The sequence below is a fragment of the Typopeltis vanoorti genome, chromosome 9 (genome assembly GCF_054136105.1).
Source record: "Typopeltis vanoorti isolate ZY-2024b chromosome 9, IOZ_Tvanoo_1.0, whole genome shotgun sequence".
Taxonomy (NCBI): Eukaryota; Metazoa; Arthropoda; class Arachnida; order Uropygi; family Thelyphonidae; genus Typopeltis; species Typopeltis vanoorti.
This window is the reverse complement of record NC_143557.1, coordinates 48,211,719-48,230,537: the sequence shown is the minus strand read 5'-3', so window position 1 is coordinate 48,230,537 and position 18,819 is coordinate 48,211,719. Positions and strand designations below refer to the sequence as shown.

The following is an 18,819-nucleotide window of genomic DNA, read 5'->3' as shown; positions in this document are numbered from 1 at the left end:
TTAAAATATAAAAAATAACAAAAAAGAAATAATAAATAATAAAAGTTAAATATGTTTCTTTTAAAATAAAAAAAATCTACTTAGTCTTAAAACATTTTAAATTTGTTTTCATTATTTCACAGCTCCCCCTCAACAAAACCTACAGCCCCCAAGGGGGCCGCGACCCACAGTTTGGGAAGCGCTGGTGTAGACCACCCACATTATGCAATATTCACCAGGGGGGACATAAAATTCTGTCTATTCTTGCTATGAGATATTTCTTAAATAGTTACAACCTCTTAATTCAATGTAGTCTTATAGTCAATTGCAGGGATGACTGGAGAGCAATCCCAGGCAGAGAAGGCCAACTCAAAGCAGTTAACCCAGATGGAACTAACCACCTGGGTAACAGTCATCTTTATGCTCTAGTTTCAATTGGTTTTTTTGGTTGTTCATTTATATAAGATTGGTGAAAAAGAAAAACTGATAGCCGATAGCCTTTGGCTATATGACAATATAAAAGAGCTGAGGCCTTTTCTCTCTCTCATGCTATCTATCTGTATTTTTTTCTCCTAATACTATTTTGATCTCTTGCACCCCTATACTAACTACTCTAGGCCTATGATGAGAAACCCTTTACTTTTTTACCTCAATAAAGGTTGAAACTGGTCTGGGTAGTGGCCCTTCCCTTAATGCATAGCATCATACATGTCTGCAAGGAGATGTGCTTTGCATTATGGAAGATACTAAGGAAAGTGATTAGAGCTTACTCCACCTTTACCACGAGTTGCCTCAGACCTGAAAATACTTCAAGCGCAAACTTGACTTACCTGCTTGTTTGCTTACTTGGGAAAAAGGATTAAAACCAAATTTATAAAATTGCTTAGTATCTTTAACGTATAGATACTTATAACTCATACGATCTCTCAATTAAATCTCATTGCCCCTACCTACTCTCTCCAGCAGTATAATGTTACAAAATCTAAAGTCAGTAATCTCTGTGCTTGAACCCTCACATGCTGAATTCAACTGTATTCCAACATACACCTCCCACAGCATATATATGGAATGTAAGGTTTGTTTACTAGGTTTCAAAACTGGTTAGCATTTAATATGATCCAGTGTAAAGTCACATGGTGCTGTAATGGGAGTCACTGGATAATTGAGAGATCATATATTATTTTTTAATACATTCATAAATGAACCTCAATAATATATGAATTTCATTTCATATCATACCTTGCTCATAACTATGCTCCTTGTTGTCACATATTTATCATCTGATTTCCGATCTATTTGGTTCATTTTAATCAGTAGGTTATTATATGGAATGCTACTAAAGAATTTGGTGAAATCTAAATGATTCATGTGATGACTCCAGTGACATTTGTAGATTGACAGTGCTAGGATGGGGGGGAGGAATGTAAAGCTACTAAATCTGTATACTTATTGTCTCTGTGATATCAGTATTTGTGTTGAAATATTCATATTCATGGCTTGAAAAATGTGTTCATTTGTGACAAGCAAGAACTTTTAGTTGATTAAAAAAAAACAGAAAAGGAGTTTTGGTTTAATCATCCATTATTTCCATAATATTGATTCTGTTTCATGTTTTAAACACCAGTGAATACAGCTTACTGAACACGAATACTACAATACTTATAGTTTAACATACCACATCTGTTGGGAAATGCTGGTCATTACAAATACCTGTTTTGCTGATTATCGCTGATTTTTTTCATAATGGAATGTGATTAATAAGAGGATAGGATATGCACACATCATTTTCATTTTAGATAGTGCTTAGTCGTATTGCAAGGTTACCAGTTTATCACAACACGACAACCTAAAACATGTGTAGCATTAAATACCATATTTCTTACCCAACAATGAAATGAAGATTTTAATTGTTAATAGTAGATATTAAAACTTGAAGTTATGAAAAAAGTATTTATTTTCCTAAAATATTTCATCATATTGATTCTAACTTAAGTATTTTTCAGTTGTTTCTGAGTTGATGTCATGTCATATGACATCACTGCCCTTGTCCATCCGACAATCAGGGCCAAGCCGTGCGGTTGTGCACCGCACAAGGGCGCTTGAAGACGGGGGCACCATTTCATGATGGGAAATAATAATAAAAAAATATACATATAAATTTTTATTATTCTTGAATTATATCGTACTATATAAATATCACAATTACAAATTATAGTTAATGCAATAAAAATGAAATTTTAAATCAGTCAAATTATTATGAATTCTAAATAATCTAACAACATTTTTAACTTAATACATCACCAGTTTTTGAAGTGAAACGTTATCAATATTACCACAGATTTTATTTCACAGAGTAAGCATCGACTCAGCGAAAATTGTATAAATATTCTCGATTGTTTATATTTTTTGTGGAAATTGTTAGTTTAAGACAGACCGTGAATTCATACCGTCAACAGGGTGTAGCATAGAGGCACCCTGCCTAATGGTGCTCGTTGAGCCATATTACGGCAACATGATATTTTACAAAAATGCAGCATTTAGTTTAGCAAATAAAAAAGGCGCCAGTTCCCATTGACAGTTAAATATGTGCTTATTATATTTTATTAATAAAAAAATTACAGTCATACATACTAAAACTAAACATTTTAGAATCCACTTATTAGACACTTAAGGAAACAACCCAAAAAGTATCACATGATGTGAATTTCATAAATTTTTATAGTCTATATATATATATATTAAATTATATTATGCATGAATTCTCCTACTCAAATTGCGAATCACTATCGCCCCCGACTTTCACATTTTACTCAATGCAGTAAACAGTATTGTTTACTCCCTGCAGTAAACAATATGCCCTCCACAACAGCAACTATACTGCAGAAACACGAAAAACAATTAGTTTTATCATGTCACTGAATAAGGTTCACAGACATTTGCAGACTGTGTAATATATTTCTCAACAAATAGTGCAATTAGAGACAACTGGGAATATATAACCACTAACTAATAATCACATCTCTGCTGTATAGACTGGAGCAAACTGCATGTTGCAGGTGCAACATATGGTTTTGCTTGACACTACCCCGTCATGAACGTGTTAAAACTAAGAAATATATATTGAATGCATTTAAGATATTATGGAAATCGGTTTAAGAGAATTACCATTTCAATTCAATTGTCAGCTTGTTTTGTTTGGGTTGCACGATCTTTTGTTAATACCGCACCAATCATATGCACTTCTTAATAGTTGCCTTTTCTCTACTGGCCTACAATCGCGCACATCTTTCACTTCTCATTAGTAATTTGTCAAGGATTGTTCATTACATATCTCAAGTCTTAAATTACTGGTAATTTTTGCTTGATATAATTGAGAAAGAAGATGATTCTATTTGGGTAGATAACTTTGATTGCACACATGGAAACCGCTCTCGAGGACAGAAGTGATATAATGTATTGTATACTTTTAGCCTGGTTTGTTTTTGAACTAGGTTTGGTTTACATATAGTTAATTACACCCGTTATTTTTAAATATTTTGCAATTTTTATGTTTATATCTTTTTCATTTTCATATGTAATCATACATCCTAGGGAGTTAAATGCATTCACCTGTTCTAAGATCTTGTTATCTATTACTATTTTAGTTCTTGCTGGATCTTGTCCTTTAAAGGCCATAGTTTTTGATTTTTCCATTGATATTATCATACCGTAATCTTTGTATATCTCATTTAGATCTAAAATAGCTTTCTGTAAGTTATCTTCAGAATTTGTAATTATTATTTGGTCGTCTGCAAAGAGGAGAGTGTTTAAGTTAACTGTAGGTGAAAGTTTAATTCCTTGATGTAAATTTTTACTCCATTTTATTATTATTTCATTTAAGTAGATATTAAAAAGAGTTGCTGAGAGGGGACATCCCTGTTGGACCCCTTGGTTTATCTCTCTTGTATATGATAGTTCGTGATTTAATCTTATTTGTATTTGATTATTTTCATATATACTTGTGATAGCTTTTAGGATATTATTTGGTATTTGTCTTTCTTTTAATATGTTAAATAATATGTTTCTTTTAACTTTGTCAAATGCTTTTTCAAAGTCAATAAATGTAATATGGGTTTCTAAATTATATTCTCTTCTTTTCTCTATTATTAATTTTAGGCAAAAGGCTGGGTCTATACATGATCGTCCTTTTCTAAATCCATTCTGTACCTCTAGAATAAAGTTTTCGGAATATTTCATTAGTTTGTTATTTAAGATTCTGCTGTATATTTTGTAACAGGAATTTAGTATACTAATACCTCTATAGTTTTTAGGGTCATCTCTATTACCTTTCTTAAAGATAGGAATCACAATTGCTTTTTTCCATTCTATTGGGGGGATACCAGTTGAGTAAATTTTATTTAAAAATAATAAGAGTCTTTCTTTGAATCTCGTTCCTGCATATTTATATAGTTCACAACCTAGCTTATCTTCTCCAGGTGATTTTCCATTTCTTGTTTCTTTCAGGCTGATTTCTAATTCTTCAGTTATTTCCTTTTCATTTTCGTTAATTGTTTGCCAGTTGTCTTTTTTAAAATATTTGTCTGTCCACAGTTCTGTGTAGTAATTTAGAAATTCTTCTAATTTCAATTCAGTGTTTAATTTTGTTTTCTTTGGTATCTGCATTTAGGTGTTTCAAAATCTTATATACATTGGGTCTTATTTTATATAAATCATGTTCTAAATTAGAAACAAATTTATTCCATGATTCTGTCTTTTTCTGACTTCTCTTTTAGCTATGGCTCTTATTCTTTTATATTCTATTTCATCTTCTAATCTTTTACTGCTTAACCGTTTGTGATAGGCTTCTTTTTTCTTTTTGATTATTTCTTTGATTGTATCATCCCAGATCTTCAGTTTTTTTCTTTTATTGAATTTTTTTGGTCTCTCCTAAGCTTTCATTTGCTGCTGCATTTAGTATCGTTTTTATATTAAGCCATTCTATTTCTATTTCTTCATTTTGTTTTATTTTATCTAGATATTGGTTAATTCTTTGTTCATATAGCCATTGTACATTTGTGTCATTCAATAGTCTAGTTTTATAAACAAATGTTTCCATTTTTCTTTCTGTTCTAGTTACTTGTAGCCATTTAGGTGGTAATCTTAATTTTATTTTAACAAGGAAGTGGTCACTGCTTATTTCATATCCTCTGTGAACTCTAACATCTAGTGAAAATTTTGATGTCTTTTCATTTAATATGAAGTAATCTAATATTGATTTCCATCCTCTTGCTGCCCAAGTATATTTATGTATGTCTTTATGTTTATAGAAGGAATTCATTATTTTTAGGTTATTATAAACTACAAAGTCAATCAATTTTTTACCATTTCTGTTTAGGGTGTGTTCTCCATGTATTCCTATATTATTATTAATTTTCGTGTTTCCAATTCTTGCATTTAAGTCTCCTGCTAAAATTACGTAATCATTTTTATTTATTTTATTATATATGTTTTGTAGCTGATTATAAAAATCAATATTATCCTGTTCTCTTCCTTCTTCTGGGGCATATAAACCAATTATTGTTAAATAGCCTCTATTTTTATTCTAGCTTCTATTATTCTTTCATTCCATAATTTATAATGTTTTAACTGTTTTGAAAGGGAGTTATGAATCAAAATCATGACTCCTGCTTGTGCTCTTTGGTCTCTGTCGACTCTACTGTATATCACATTATAATTTTCAGTTCTCATAGTTCCTTTTAATTTCTTTTTTGTTTCAGTGATTACTGCTATTTTAAAATTTCTTTCATTTAATAACTGGTCTAATTCTATTTCTTTATATGCTATTCCTCTTACATTCCAGTTTGCTATGTGTATTATATTTTGTCGTTTCCATTTTCGTTTTCCATTCCAGGATCATTTCCCATAGATTCAATCGATTATCTTTTTCTGTCAGCTTACAAGTAGGATTATGTTCTCCATGTCAGGGGACTAGCCTGACGATGGAATAGTTCAGTGGTAGGGCTGCTACCTTAAGGCTTCTGAACTAGCCTTCTTCCAAATTTAAACCCATAGGAGGAATAGGGTATATTGAAGGCGAAAGAGTAGATTATAGAAGAAATATAGTAAGGTTTATAGAGAGGGCATAGTTGTAAGTCCAGAAATGAAAAGACCCCATGGCTCTCGAGTACTCTAATAGCATAAAGGTCATAAAGTAAGAAGAGTTGGCTGATAAGGCCTTATAGGAAAGATTAAAGTAAGTGGATCTTCCTCAAAGTAGAAGAAGGAGAGGATAGATCCAGCTGGGGGTCCATGGGAGTGCCGCTTCCCTTACAATCAAGATGATGGCCCTGTTGGTCCACCAGTCCTTATTCAGTATATTCGGACCACCCCACCATATATATATACACACACATGCACACGCATGTACACACACACACATGGTGGGCTCCCCTATCCGCCACCCGGGACGTGCTCTCTAGGGGTTACAGGGTCCCCTGAGAGAAACTGTTCAAATATGCGAGGTAAACATAATGGACTGCACAAAAAAATCCTTGAAATAAATTTAAGGGCTTTTTTATTCCGTGTGCTGATCATTCATTAAATTTGGTAGTTAATGATGCAGCTAACCTGTGAAACTAAATTTTTTTAGGCCAATACGGGAATTATATAATTATTTTTCAATATCTGTGAAGCGTTGGGCTATATATTAAAAAAAAACATGTTCGTGTTTTAAATTTGAAACCTTTCTGCTAGTAGAGGTGGGAAAGTAGAGTAGAAGCAATAAAGCCACTTAAAAATAATATCAAGGAAATTTACGAGGCTCTATTTGATATTACGGAAGATGAAACTAAAGATATCGATTCTAGAGTTCAGGCAGACAACTTAATTTCAATGATTTATTCGTTTGAATTTATTTGCTCTGTTCATGTTTGTACGAAATCTTAAGTCTCGTAAATGTTGCAAGCAAAATAAGCAGAATCCGACATTTGATATAGGAAAAATTACAGAAAATCTTGATTATGTTATGCAAGAATTAAATACTCACCAAACAGACCAATATTTTGAAAATGTTATTAGAACCGCAAAAGAAGTAGCAAACGATCTTAATATTGATCCTATTTTTCCAAACATTCGCAAAAGAACAAAAACAAAAATGTTTCGTTACGAAGAATCAGATGAGACAATGCATGATTCTGAACAAAATTTTAATATAACTTTAATATTTAATATAATTTTAATATAAGGAACATAAAAGATGTCTCTTTTATGTTCCTTGATGCGAAGTTCAACAGATTTATTAGTTTGACCGTAATAAGGAACATTACAGTCACACCATAGTTTATATACGCCAGGATATTTTAGATTATGATGCTTAAGTTTAGGATGGCTTATAAGAGATCTGATTTTTGGAAGAGTGGTGAATAACGTCCTGATGTTGTACTTTTGAAGGACTTTTGCCTGTTTTTGGGAGACTGAACTGATATATGGGATTGAGATGTTACCTTTAAATGTAAGCCACAAAAATTAGAAATGTTTGCAAATGTGGATGAATTTATCGAAATCTACAAGGCAGAAGAGCAACACAACAAAGTTTTATTTGCAACTATTGAAAATCATTTAACAATATTGACAAAGAATTTTAGAAACTATTTTATAACCAACGACAACATAATGGCAATGTACAAGTGGTTAGAAACCCATTTCAAATTACCCCTGAAGGTTTCTCAGTTGAAGAAAAGGAACAATTTATAGACTTCAAGTCAAGCAGCAAAATCAAAAGACAATTTGCATAAATTGCTGTTTGAATTTTGGGCCGGTGTTGATGATGAAGTAATATGAAGGTCCTAAGACGGGCATCATCAGTTGGAACAAAGGAAATAGCTGCTGTAAGAGGAAAAAATGGTTTACTTATAATAGATGCAATAATCAAAAGAATTCAGGAATTTTATACTGAACTCTATGAAGATAAGGACCGAGACATCCAAGAATCAACTATGGATAACTTGAGTGAGGAAGAATACGAATGCCCCTGAGATCTTAGGTGAAGTGGAAATGGCACTGTATGTAATGGAAAATGCCCCAAGGAGATGGCGATGTTTTTTTGTGTCTCACTTTAATTTGCATGGTATGTGCATATTTGTTTGACATAAGTTCCATATTAATTTTCAGACACTAAGTTTTCACATTCTAAACAAAAGTACACTTCAGGAGACTTTTTTTTTTTATTTCTTTTCTACATCAGTTATTTTATTCTTTTGTATGCATTATAAATTAAGTTTTTTTTTTTTTTTTAATAAAATTCATGAATCCTATGGAATTATGATAAACTTCTTAAAACTGGGAGGAATTCCAACAGTTAACTAAACTCTTTAATAAATGCCTAAAACAGAGAAAATTTCCAAAAAATTGGAAAAATTAATTTCTAATATTAATTTTTAAAAACCCTTTTTAAAATAAGGAAGAAATTAAAAACTACAGACCTATAAGCCTACTCCCACCATATATATAGTCTTCATAAAAATTACACATAATAGAAAACTTGTTTTCTATTATGTGTAAACAAATGTAAACTTGACGGAATCAATCCTGTGAACAGGCTGGATTTAGGAAAAATTACAATATTTTGGACCATATTCACATATTAAGACAGCTCATTGAAAAATCAATTGAATACAATAAACTCTTATGGCCTATATAGAGACTATGAAAAAGCATTTGATTCAGTTAAAACATCTGCAACACCAAAAGCCCTTGAAACCCAGGGAACTGAGAAACCATATATTGAAACACTAAAATTTTACAATAATGCAACTTCTGTAATTAAATTACATAAAAACAGTGAAAAGTTTCCAGTACAAAAAGGCATCCGGCAAGGTGATACTATATCTCCCAAATTATTTACAGCTGCATTAGAAGTCTTTAGAAGCCTTGATTGGGAAACAAAAGGAATAAACATAAATGGAAAACCGCTGCATCATCTGAAATTGCAAATGATGTTGTCCTAATGGCAGATAATCTTGAAGATCTGGGAGAAAGGCTAAATCAGCTAAATTAAGCCTCTGGTGTAATTGGATTAAAAATAAATAGAGAAAAAATACATAAGCCAAAGAACTGTCAAAGGTGAAAACCATGAAATAGAATGAGTTATCTCATGTATATTTCGGCTAATTGTTATCCTTTCAGGATTGCAAAGAAAAGAGATTGAACAAAGAATTCACCTTGGATAGATGACTTATGAAAAAATGAGAGATATATTCAGAAGTGACATCCGTATGAGTAAAAGGAAAGCTTTCAACCAGTGCATACTTCCTGCCCTAACATATGAGGGAGAAACATGGACTTTAACAGAAGCCCTAAGCAAAAAGCTGAGAACAATACATCACATGGAGAGATAGGAAGACAAGTGCCTGAATAAGATCTCAAACAGGTCACGGATATTGTAAAATACATACATTAAACAAGCTAAGTGGAGATGGCCATATTGCCAGATGCAATGATGGGAGATGGACTAGAAAAACAACAGAGTGGAGACCAGTGTATGGAGCAAGACAAACAAGAAGACTGAGAAGGTGGAGGGATGAACTCGAACAAGTTGCAGGAAACAAAATTTGGGAAAGACTGGGAAGTCGAGGAGTGAGATGGATGGGAGAGGCAGAAAACCGAGTGGTCTGGAAAACCACGGGGGAGACCTTCATCCAGCATGCACTTTTGCCATCTTCAACATCTTATCTTTGTGAAATTGGGTTTTCTGCAGTGGCTGCCTTAAAAACAAAATATAATTCTCAGTTAAACATAGAATTAAATGTGTCAATTTCCAATGTATCATCATATGAAAAGTTTTGGTCCACAACATAAGCCCAAGGGAGGCATTCATTTTTAGATTTATTGTTTAGTTTTAATTAGTTGCTATGTATATTTTGCAATATTGATATTGCGTAACTAGTTTATTCCATACAGTGGATTTTGTGTTTTTGTGTAAATAAATAGTTCCATTAAATGATTTTGTTTCAGTGACGTAGTTTTTTCTTTGATTTCCACTTTCTTTGTGCCCCATAGGTTGAGAATCACTGATGTACGTGATGATGTTAATTGTGGTTTGTTGTAGTTAGTAGATTGAGTGGTGGAGACAGTTGTAGAGTAGATGCCCTCCATCAATGAGTCCCTTGGACTCCCTGGGTGTCACGTAATAATATAGGGTTCAGTATTATCCGCAGGATGTCTTGGAAATTATATCCCTCACAGATAAGGGGAGACTACTCTACCACCTACTTATTAAATTGCATATACCTATGTTTCTCTATATCATACAGTAGTTCCCTCGCCCCTTATCCGCAGAGGATACATTCCGAGACACGGATAGTACTGAACCCTATATATACTATGTTTTTTCCTATACATACCTATGATCAAGTTTAATTTATAAATTAGGCACAGTTGGAGATTAACAACAATAACAATTATCACATCATACCGTAATAAATGTTATGTGAATGGAATCTTAGCGACCTCACCATACATTATTATTATTGTTATTTATTTATTATTTTATGAAGTCGATAATTTTCACTTAAAAGGAAGCACTTTACAGCTTCTCTTTGGTATATCTGAATTGCCAGTATCGCTACTCTTGCACTTTGGGTCGATTATTAAGTAAAATAAGGGTTACTTGAGCACAAGGACTGTGATAGTCGATCTGATAACCAAGAACTACTCAGAACGACATGCAATTTAAAACTTATGAATTGTCTATTACTAAAAGAAAGAGCCATATGGCTTCATTTCAGTGATGTAAAATTACATAGGCACAGTGGATATTAGATCCAACATTATTTCAAAGCCGAATGTTTGTAGAACCTATTAAAGTTTCCTAAGTTGACCTGAGAGCTTACGAGAATACAATCCTTAGCACCCCCGAGTTGCCTTAACTACTTAAGTCAAGTACTGCAAAGCTAAGGCAACTCGGGGGTGCTGAGGATTGTATTCTAGTAAGCTCTCAGGTCAACTTACGGAATTTTCATAGTTTCTATAAACATTTGACTTTGAAATAATGTTGGATCTAATATCCGCTATGCCGATGTGATTATAAATTGTTTTTGTCCGGAAGTTTCTGTTTAATATTTTCGGACTGGGGTTGACCGCGGATAGCGAACCTGTGGATAAGAGCCAACTAAGGTAGTTTAAAGAGGCCTCCCTCTTGAAGATCCTCACTTGTCTTTTTGCTCTTCCATTCATTCACGATTGAAAGAAACTGTCATTCCAACAGTTTCCCATGCTTTCCTGTAGTCAGCAAAGAGAGAAATATATACAGTATATATTGTTGAATTATGAATACAATAATTTCTGTTATCCAATTGTGTTAAGAACCTAACCATCTAGTTTTATGATAATTCCCCCCCCCCCCAAGCTCCCCTCTAAAATGCTGTTTCCTGTCCTCCCTATTTTATCCATTTGGTTTATTTTAATCAGTAGGTTCTATGCAGAATATTATTAAAGAATTTGGTGAAATCCAAATGCTTTTTATCAAAAATGGAGCAGAAATGTGTGGACTCCCTTTGAGAATTAGCATTGATTGTCAGTATACTTGTACTATCATATCATATTTGTCAGTATATATGTAAATTGACTTATATATGCACATTTCAATTTCAGGAATAGAGGAACTTGGAGTAGCTACTTATATAGCAAAAGTTAAAAGTAAAAATAGTATTAGTTTAAGAATGTTCACAGAGCTTCAGTTTTTTGAGGTATGTTTATAATATATATATATTTATATTTATACACAGGGAGAGAGAAAAAGTGCCACTAGATGGCAAGTGTATGAAGAACATCATTGCATGGGTTGCAGCAAGATAGTTAATTTTATATTAATTGTGATGATATTTTGTAATTTCTAGATTGAGTGTTGCTATATGATATTTGTGATTGGTACACAGTGTTATTTTAAATTCTGTATTTCTTGTTTAGTGCTCTGGGACAAAATGGCGGTGAGAAGAAGATCATTGCATAAATTGGTGCAAAAGACAAAGTGAATGGTGTAGATTTTTTGAGAATGGTACAGTACCATGAGTCTAATATGTATGCATGGGAGGGGGGGGGGATGTTTTAGATATTTGTGGAAAGGCTGAATAAGAGGAGTGAGTGTGTGTATGTAGAAAGTGCATCATGCTGATGGACCATAGGCTTGTTTGAATCAGAGTAGGTCACATGGAATGTTAAGTAAAACAGATGTTGAGATTAGTGTGTGACTGTTAAGAAAGAATGTGAAAATGTGGCAAAGAAAAGAGTGTGACTGACTGGCTGACTATAAGAAAGCATGTAAGAATAACAGTGAAGAACAGAGTGCAATTAATGCTAAGATGAGGCTGGTGGTGGTGGAAAAAGCAGTGCTAATGACTAAGATAGTGAGAGTGAATGATATCAAAAAAAGTGATCCAAGATGAAGTCAGAGTTGGTGAAGATGAGGCAAGAGATGAAAACATGCAAAATGAAATGAAGAGAACTGTATGTATATATGGATAGAAGAGATAATGAATGACTCATGGCAATTTGTGTGTCAGGTGTTGTGTTTAAAGTGTTAGAGGGGATCAGGATACAGAATTGGGTTGACAACAGTGGCATTCTCTTTGAAGCATAGCATGGATTTGTTACAGGAAGGTCAGGTTTTATTCATTTGCTTACTTAATACAATAAGGTGACAGGTACATTGGAGAAGGAAGATGCTTACTTAGTGGTATACTTATAAAGACTTTTGATGAATTGCCACATGATACGTTGAAATTGGAATGAATAGGATAGGTTAATAGATTAGTGAAAAGTTTGAATGGGCATATTCAGTTGTTTGTAGATGATGAGTACAACAGATCTTGTTCTAGAAGACTTGAATTGATGGAGTGAATGGGACATGGCTGTGGGGTTGTAAGTTCAGTGTTGCAAAGTGTAAGGTTTTAAAATTAAGAGAAGAAAGATGGGATGTAAAATATAAAATTGGTGGGGGGATATATTGGAAGAAATAAGAGATAGGAATTAGGTGGATAGGGACCCAAAATTTAAATGACACATTGCTAAAATTGTGAGGATGGCACAATGAAAATGGCAAGGATGCACAGGACTTGTAGACATAAGGTGGTTATGGTTCTCTTGTATAAAGCCTCGATTAGACTGCATGTGGACTACTGTGAAAAGATTTGGTCGCCTGGTTTTCAAAAAAAGATGAGATATTGGAAAGGGTCCAGTGGCAATTGACTTGAGGTGGTTTCTGGTCTCTGGAATGTTGAGTACTGAAGAAAGGTTGAGAAAATGCCAATTGCAGAGTCTAGTGGATAGGAGGAAGGAAGGAGATATGATAAACACATATAAATTATCAGAATGTTGAGGAGGTTTTTCATAGAACAAGAGGTCATCCCCGGATGATCTCTTGTTTAGAGGTTAAGAAATCCTTAACCTGTATAAGGAAAGTGTGAACAAAGGAGTCAGGTTTTTTGATGGAGAGTAGTGAATGCATTGTATTTAAGGCATGGTATGATGAGCGGTGTGTGTGTGTGTGTGACAGAGGGACCTCCTACGATGAGTTTTTGACTCTGTGGAGGTCTGAAGATGATGATGATAACGGTAAATTATGCAATGTTTGAATAATAAGAATGGTGCATGATTTTTGTAGAAACTGGAACTTGCAAGAGAACAGGGAGAAATCAGTAGGCTAAAATTTTCCTTTATATAACAAAGATTCATTAATTTCACGAGTGTTAATAAAACATAATCCTGAAAATTTGGTTATCATTTAACAGCAGCAAAAAATCCATAAGAAAGACAACAGAATAAGTTTTAAAGTTTGACCAACTCAGAATTTATGCCTTTATAGATATCAAGATTTTTCAAAAAATGAATGAGAAAAATCTGTGAAAGACTCTGTGAGATCACTGATTAGGTAAACCTTCTGGATATTAGAGAAGTTAAGTGTTTCTCCATGTTTCCAGAAAGGATTGAGATTAGTGCAATGAGGTTTATATTGATTTATCATCCTTTGTGGGCTAGGATAAATGCCATCGGATGAGAGTGTAGAGAACAGGAATATGTGATAGAAATCACTTTTGAAGCAAGGAGGTCAAGAAGGTCCAAGTTCGTTCCAAGAAGGTCAGATTTTGTCAAGACTAAAAGAATGTAGTATTCAAGATAATTGTTGTGATTCTCTGTGCATGTGTGTATGCATACATGCATGTGAGAAATACTCGAGCATCTTTAGTTCAGCAACATTGGGATATAGTCTACTTCTGATCAAGGAATATCACGTTTTATTTCAGTAGCAGGACATTATCAAGTAATATATTTCAGCTGCTTATTGAAATGCAGAAAGATAGCTGGAATAGAAGGTATGCCATTCAACCAGAAATGCTCATAAATGAAAGTATAAAAAAGTTTTACAGTGACATCACTGCATTATTCAGAAGATTGAATTCTAGATAATGAGCTAGAGCTCATAGTTCATATCTTTAAAAGGAAATAAAACTGTATGACAATTGAAGAATTTCTCTACTGAGCATTCCAGGTAAGACTTCATAAGCATATTTGGAAAAGAACAGGCTGGGTTCAGGCAAAGGAGAGATTGTCAGCTTCACTTTATGACAAATAGTTAAGAAATCCATAGAAATATAACAAGTTTTGTAAATTTGGAAAATATATAAGGTGCCAAGAGAAAAGCTGTTAAGAATGCTACAAACAGCTTACAGAGAAGTGTACATAGTCTGTGTCTAACTTATAAGTCAGCAGTTAGAATTGAAGGTGTGAGACAAAGGTGCATTATCTGTACTCTTATTCATCACCTATATGGATCACATTAGGAAAGCAAGTGGCATTAAACCTGATATTAAAAATGGATATATCAAGCTTAACTCTTTGCTTTACACAGATGATGTACTCCTAAACAAATCCAGTTCAAGTCTTCAGGATTTTTTAACCAAATCAAATAACATCTGTAAGAATTTGGCATGAAAATTAGCAGTAAAAAGGCCAAAACTATATCTAGGATGTTTATGATAATTTTTTTTTGAAAGGATAAGCACGAGGTATATGAGCTCTTGGCAAATCTTTTCTCTGTACTGCTAATAATGTTACATGCCCTGTTTGATAGGGTTTTTTATAATACTAATTTTATGTGATGAATAATGTTGAGACTTTACCTAGAGGTGCCTTCCCATGTGCATAGGTTTTCTCTAGACTGTAGAGCTAAGTTCATTTTGTTCACAGACCTTGGGTATTAAAAAAAGAAAAAGGCAGAGCTATTGTTTTCTAATTCATCAGCGAACTTTATGTGGGGGAATGTTATGACTGCACGGTGAATATATCATCCACATAACCAAAGTTTAGGTCGGGGAGCAACATTTTTACGTTCCATGTGCCAATTGTTTTCATGTATGAGTTCAGATGCACCATGCAACTCTTGTACCCTTAAAAATCCCCTATAAAAATGTTAATCTAGACATGATATAAAAACAAGATAAACCTTACTTACCTTAATGAGCCTGTTTTGATTTTGCCAAGCTTTTAATGTTTGGAGTTAAAGTAGTTACTGAGAGCAGTAACTAAGAGAATTCAAATTTGAATGTCATTTCCATGCTTACTATCCCTTCTGTTTTTCTTTTGCACTGTCATGGGTAACTGAATGTAAAAACAATGCTTAATTTTCGAAAAAATATTAAACTGCAAATGTTCACAAAGGATGAACAAAGCACAATTGTAAATGGACTGACAAAAAACCTGCGACGCGCCCACTGTTGCTAACACTTAGTGTCAAACAAGTGAATATGCAAAAGATGTGCACGAAACAATAAAATTGCTAAAGTTAAAATAATTAATAAGTTTTAGCTTTTTTTTCTCTAAGAATGTTTCTTGGTTTTTTGGTTAATACTTTTTGCATAAATAGGCTTACTTTTTTTTTATTATTGTCATTGGGGTCTAATATGCCACTTTTGGTGCATTCGCCATAGGTTGGCCATCCCTGATCTAGGTCATACTTTGTAATCCCCAGTGTTTGATTTCTCAAATGTTTCTATGAACAGGCTTGCTTAAGAGAGTGGAGATAGACTTTTCTTGCAATTGGAAGAGCATATTATTGATGCATTGTTCAAATAACATCACACTGTCTAGTAGAAATGTTTCTTGTGTTAGTCCTATAGTTTCCATTCAAGGTATTATTGATGCATTGTTCAAATATCACACTGTCTAGTAGAAATGTTTCTTGTATTAGTCCTATAGTTTCCATTCAAGGTACATTGGTTGTTGTCAGGGGCTCACTATTCCTCACTTTGAATTTTTTTTCTTTATTCTCTTATTAACTACAGAGAGGAAGTTGCTAATTCTGAGTAAAGTACTGTCTGTCTGTCCATTGATTTGGGCTAAATGAAACCTAGTAGCATTTACTTGCTCTTTTAGATAGGTAGATTTTGGAGCTGTTCAACTAGAGTTAACCTTATGGTTTAATCTTAATTAGGGGATCACATCATTATCTCTACACCTGATGAGGTTTGTTACTTTTACACTAGCATCAGATATAATAACAGATGTAGAGATAAAAGTTATGTATCAAGTAAAAAAAAATCGTTAATAGACTCTGTATGGCCAAAAAACACCAAGAATATAGAGATGGTATTGCTCTCTTCTACACAACCATCATGGACAAGAACTCCAAGTTGTTGCATCAACAAAAAAATAAAAGTAGCTTTCTTCCCACTATACAAGATTTCAAGTACAACCTTCCCATTCACTACTCAATAGCGACATCATGCTGTGGCAGCATACAAAAATGGCATTGATTGCAGTTTCTTCATTAGAAGATTCAAAGAGACATTGGAAAAAACTCTAAATGTAACAGGAAACAAGATATGATCCTACATGTTTAAGCATCTTTCATCAATAACCTGGTGTATGCAGATTTCTCACTACACATCACCTGCTAGCCATTGTAATGCAACACGAATCATGCACTAGAAATATTCTGAATTACTGTTACCATTAGCATGCTTGTTTCAATCAGTCAGTGTAATAATGGTCCTTTACCTCATTCTCCTGAAGAAATGTGCTATAATGCTTATGAAAGTAGTCGAGATGAAAACTTAAAATTATTGTTCAACAGGCTGCACGTGGAATATATACCAGGCATAAACATCCAATGATATACATATTTAGGTATAAGATGGTAGCCTGGTTCATTGGTCTTCAAGTCTATAAGTACCACAGATTATCATCATCAGAACTCCAGGAAGCAGACTCATCAAGGAGGTAGCCAGCCATGCATTACCTACAGAAGATGTCACACCCTTCTCTTAAACTTATTCACACTATAAACGCACTTGCTATTCTATTCAACTCATGTGAGAGCAAAATCTGGCTTGCACCCCTTTCTTAACTGCACAGAACTTAACTTCCACAGTTGCTCCCTTTTCCTCTCCTATATCTTGAAAACTTTCATCATCCAGTATCTTGTAACTCCCTCTCAGAAGTTTATCATATTATTCCTTCTATCATTATGAACAGTTCATATTATCTCAATCTGTCTTTGTAATCTGCATCCCATAATCATGACATTGTCGTAGTAACAATTTTTTGCAGCCTTTTCACAGAAGACCAAATTTTGTGCATGGTTGCCTGGGTGCAGTCATATCAAGGCGTTTTAAAGAGGTAAAAATGACTTCCACATCCTTACATGTCAGTTATGTGCATACTAGCTTGTGTTTGTTTCAACGTTGCAACTATCTTCTGAGTTGTGTTTGCCATTTTGGCTAGAAATCTTGGAATGGTGGATAAGAAGTTGAAGTTCATAGTATTTTTCATGTTTAAGGCTTTACTTCAAATCAGTCAACCTTTCCAGCTGGGCAGCTTGAAAGAGTTGACTGATCAGCTAGATTATTAGATTGTAATGACAGGCTGCAGCCAATCAGTTACTGTCCTGCCATCAGTGGACACAGATGTGGCTGGATATCATGCAAGTTACTATAGGATTTTTGTCTATAGGTCTGGGAATACAGTAGAGAACAGATGCAAAATGTAATGACCAAGGGTGCAAATTTCAACCTAGTCAGTATAGGTAACAAGATATTTCCCATTTGAGACTAGGGCCATTTAAAATCATGACCTTATTTGCTTATTCCATTCTCTTGGAAATATAATTCTATTTTTTGCTTAAATTTATAGTTTTTTTCAGTAGTACATTTATTTTAATTGAAAACATTTTATATCAAATTTATATTGCAGGTTTCAAGAAGTGAAATCTTTGATGAAATTACCTTAAAATGTGAAGTATCTGAATGTTGGAAACATTGGTTGATAACTTCCACTGCTTGCTACAGATTAGAAACGTATAATAGATCATAAGAAATGTATACTTTTGAATTGTTGTATGTATTTATTTATTTATTTTTTTGAGAATCAAAATTTAATTTCATAGTGCATGAAATTACAAGCCATTCCAAACACAGTGTTAGAAAAAGAAATTGATAAACTTGTTATATTCTGTGAAATTGAAAATAGGCATGTGTAACTCCTTAGATTATCAGGTTCATAATTGTAGCTTAAACTGAGTACTGTATTACAAAATTAAATATGCATATTAATTATCTTGTGCTTTTATAGAAGAGTAAAGAAAAGCATTTTTTGATTACATTACTGAACCCTCTTACAAGACAGCAGACATTTTTCTTTATGTTATTGTTTGCAGACCATAACTTTCACATCCTTTAAAAAAAGCAATGGAAAGAGTTTTAATGGAACGATGTACTAGACATATTTAAAACCTTTCACTGCTTACACACGTAACCAAAAATATATAGAATTTTATTTAAAAAAAAACCCAGTATATTTCATCCAGTGTTC

The 18,819-nt window shown here is 33.4% G+C and overlaps 1 protein-coding gene across 3 annotated transcripts in view; it reads left to right on the top strand.

The window, feature by feature from the left end:
• The window catches only part of Mnat9 (microtubule-associated Nat9), a 105,915-nt gene extending 87,354 nt beyond the window's left edge, over window positions 1-18,561 (top strand). For 2 of the 3 annotated variants that reach the window (XM_090397921.1, XM_090397920.1), the window contains exons 6-7: window positions 11,608-11,702; window positions 18,202-18,561. In XM_090397921.1, coding sequence (XP_090254047.1) covers window positions 11,608-11,702; window positions 18,202-18,321 — 215 coding nt within the window. In that variant the 3' untranslated portion in view covers window positions 18,322-18,561. The remainder of the gene's footprint in view (window positions 1-11,607; window positions 11,703-18,201) is intronic. The other variant, XR_016548825.1, reaches the window with a different exon arrangement.
• Window positions 18,562-18,819: the final 258 nt, after the last annotated feature.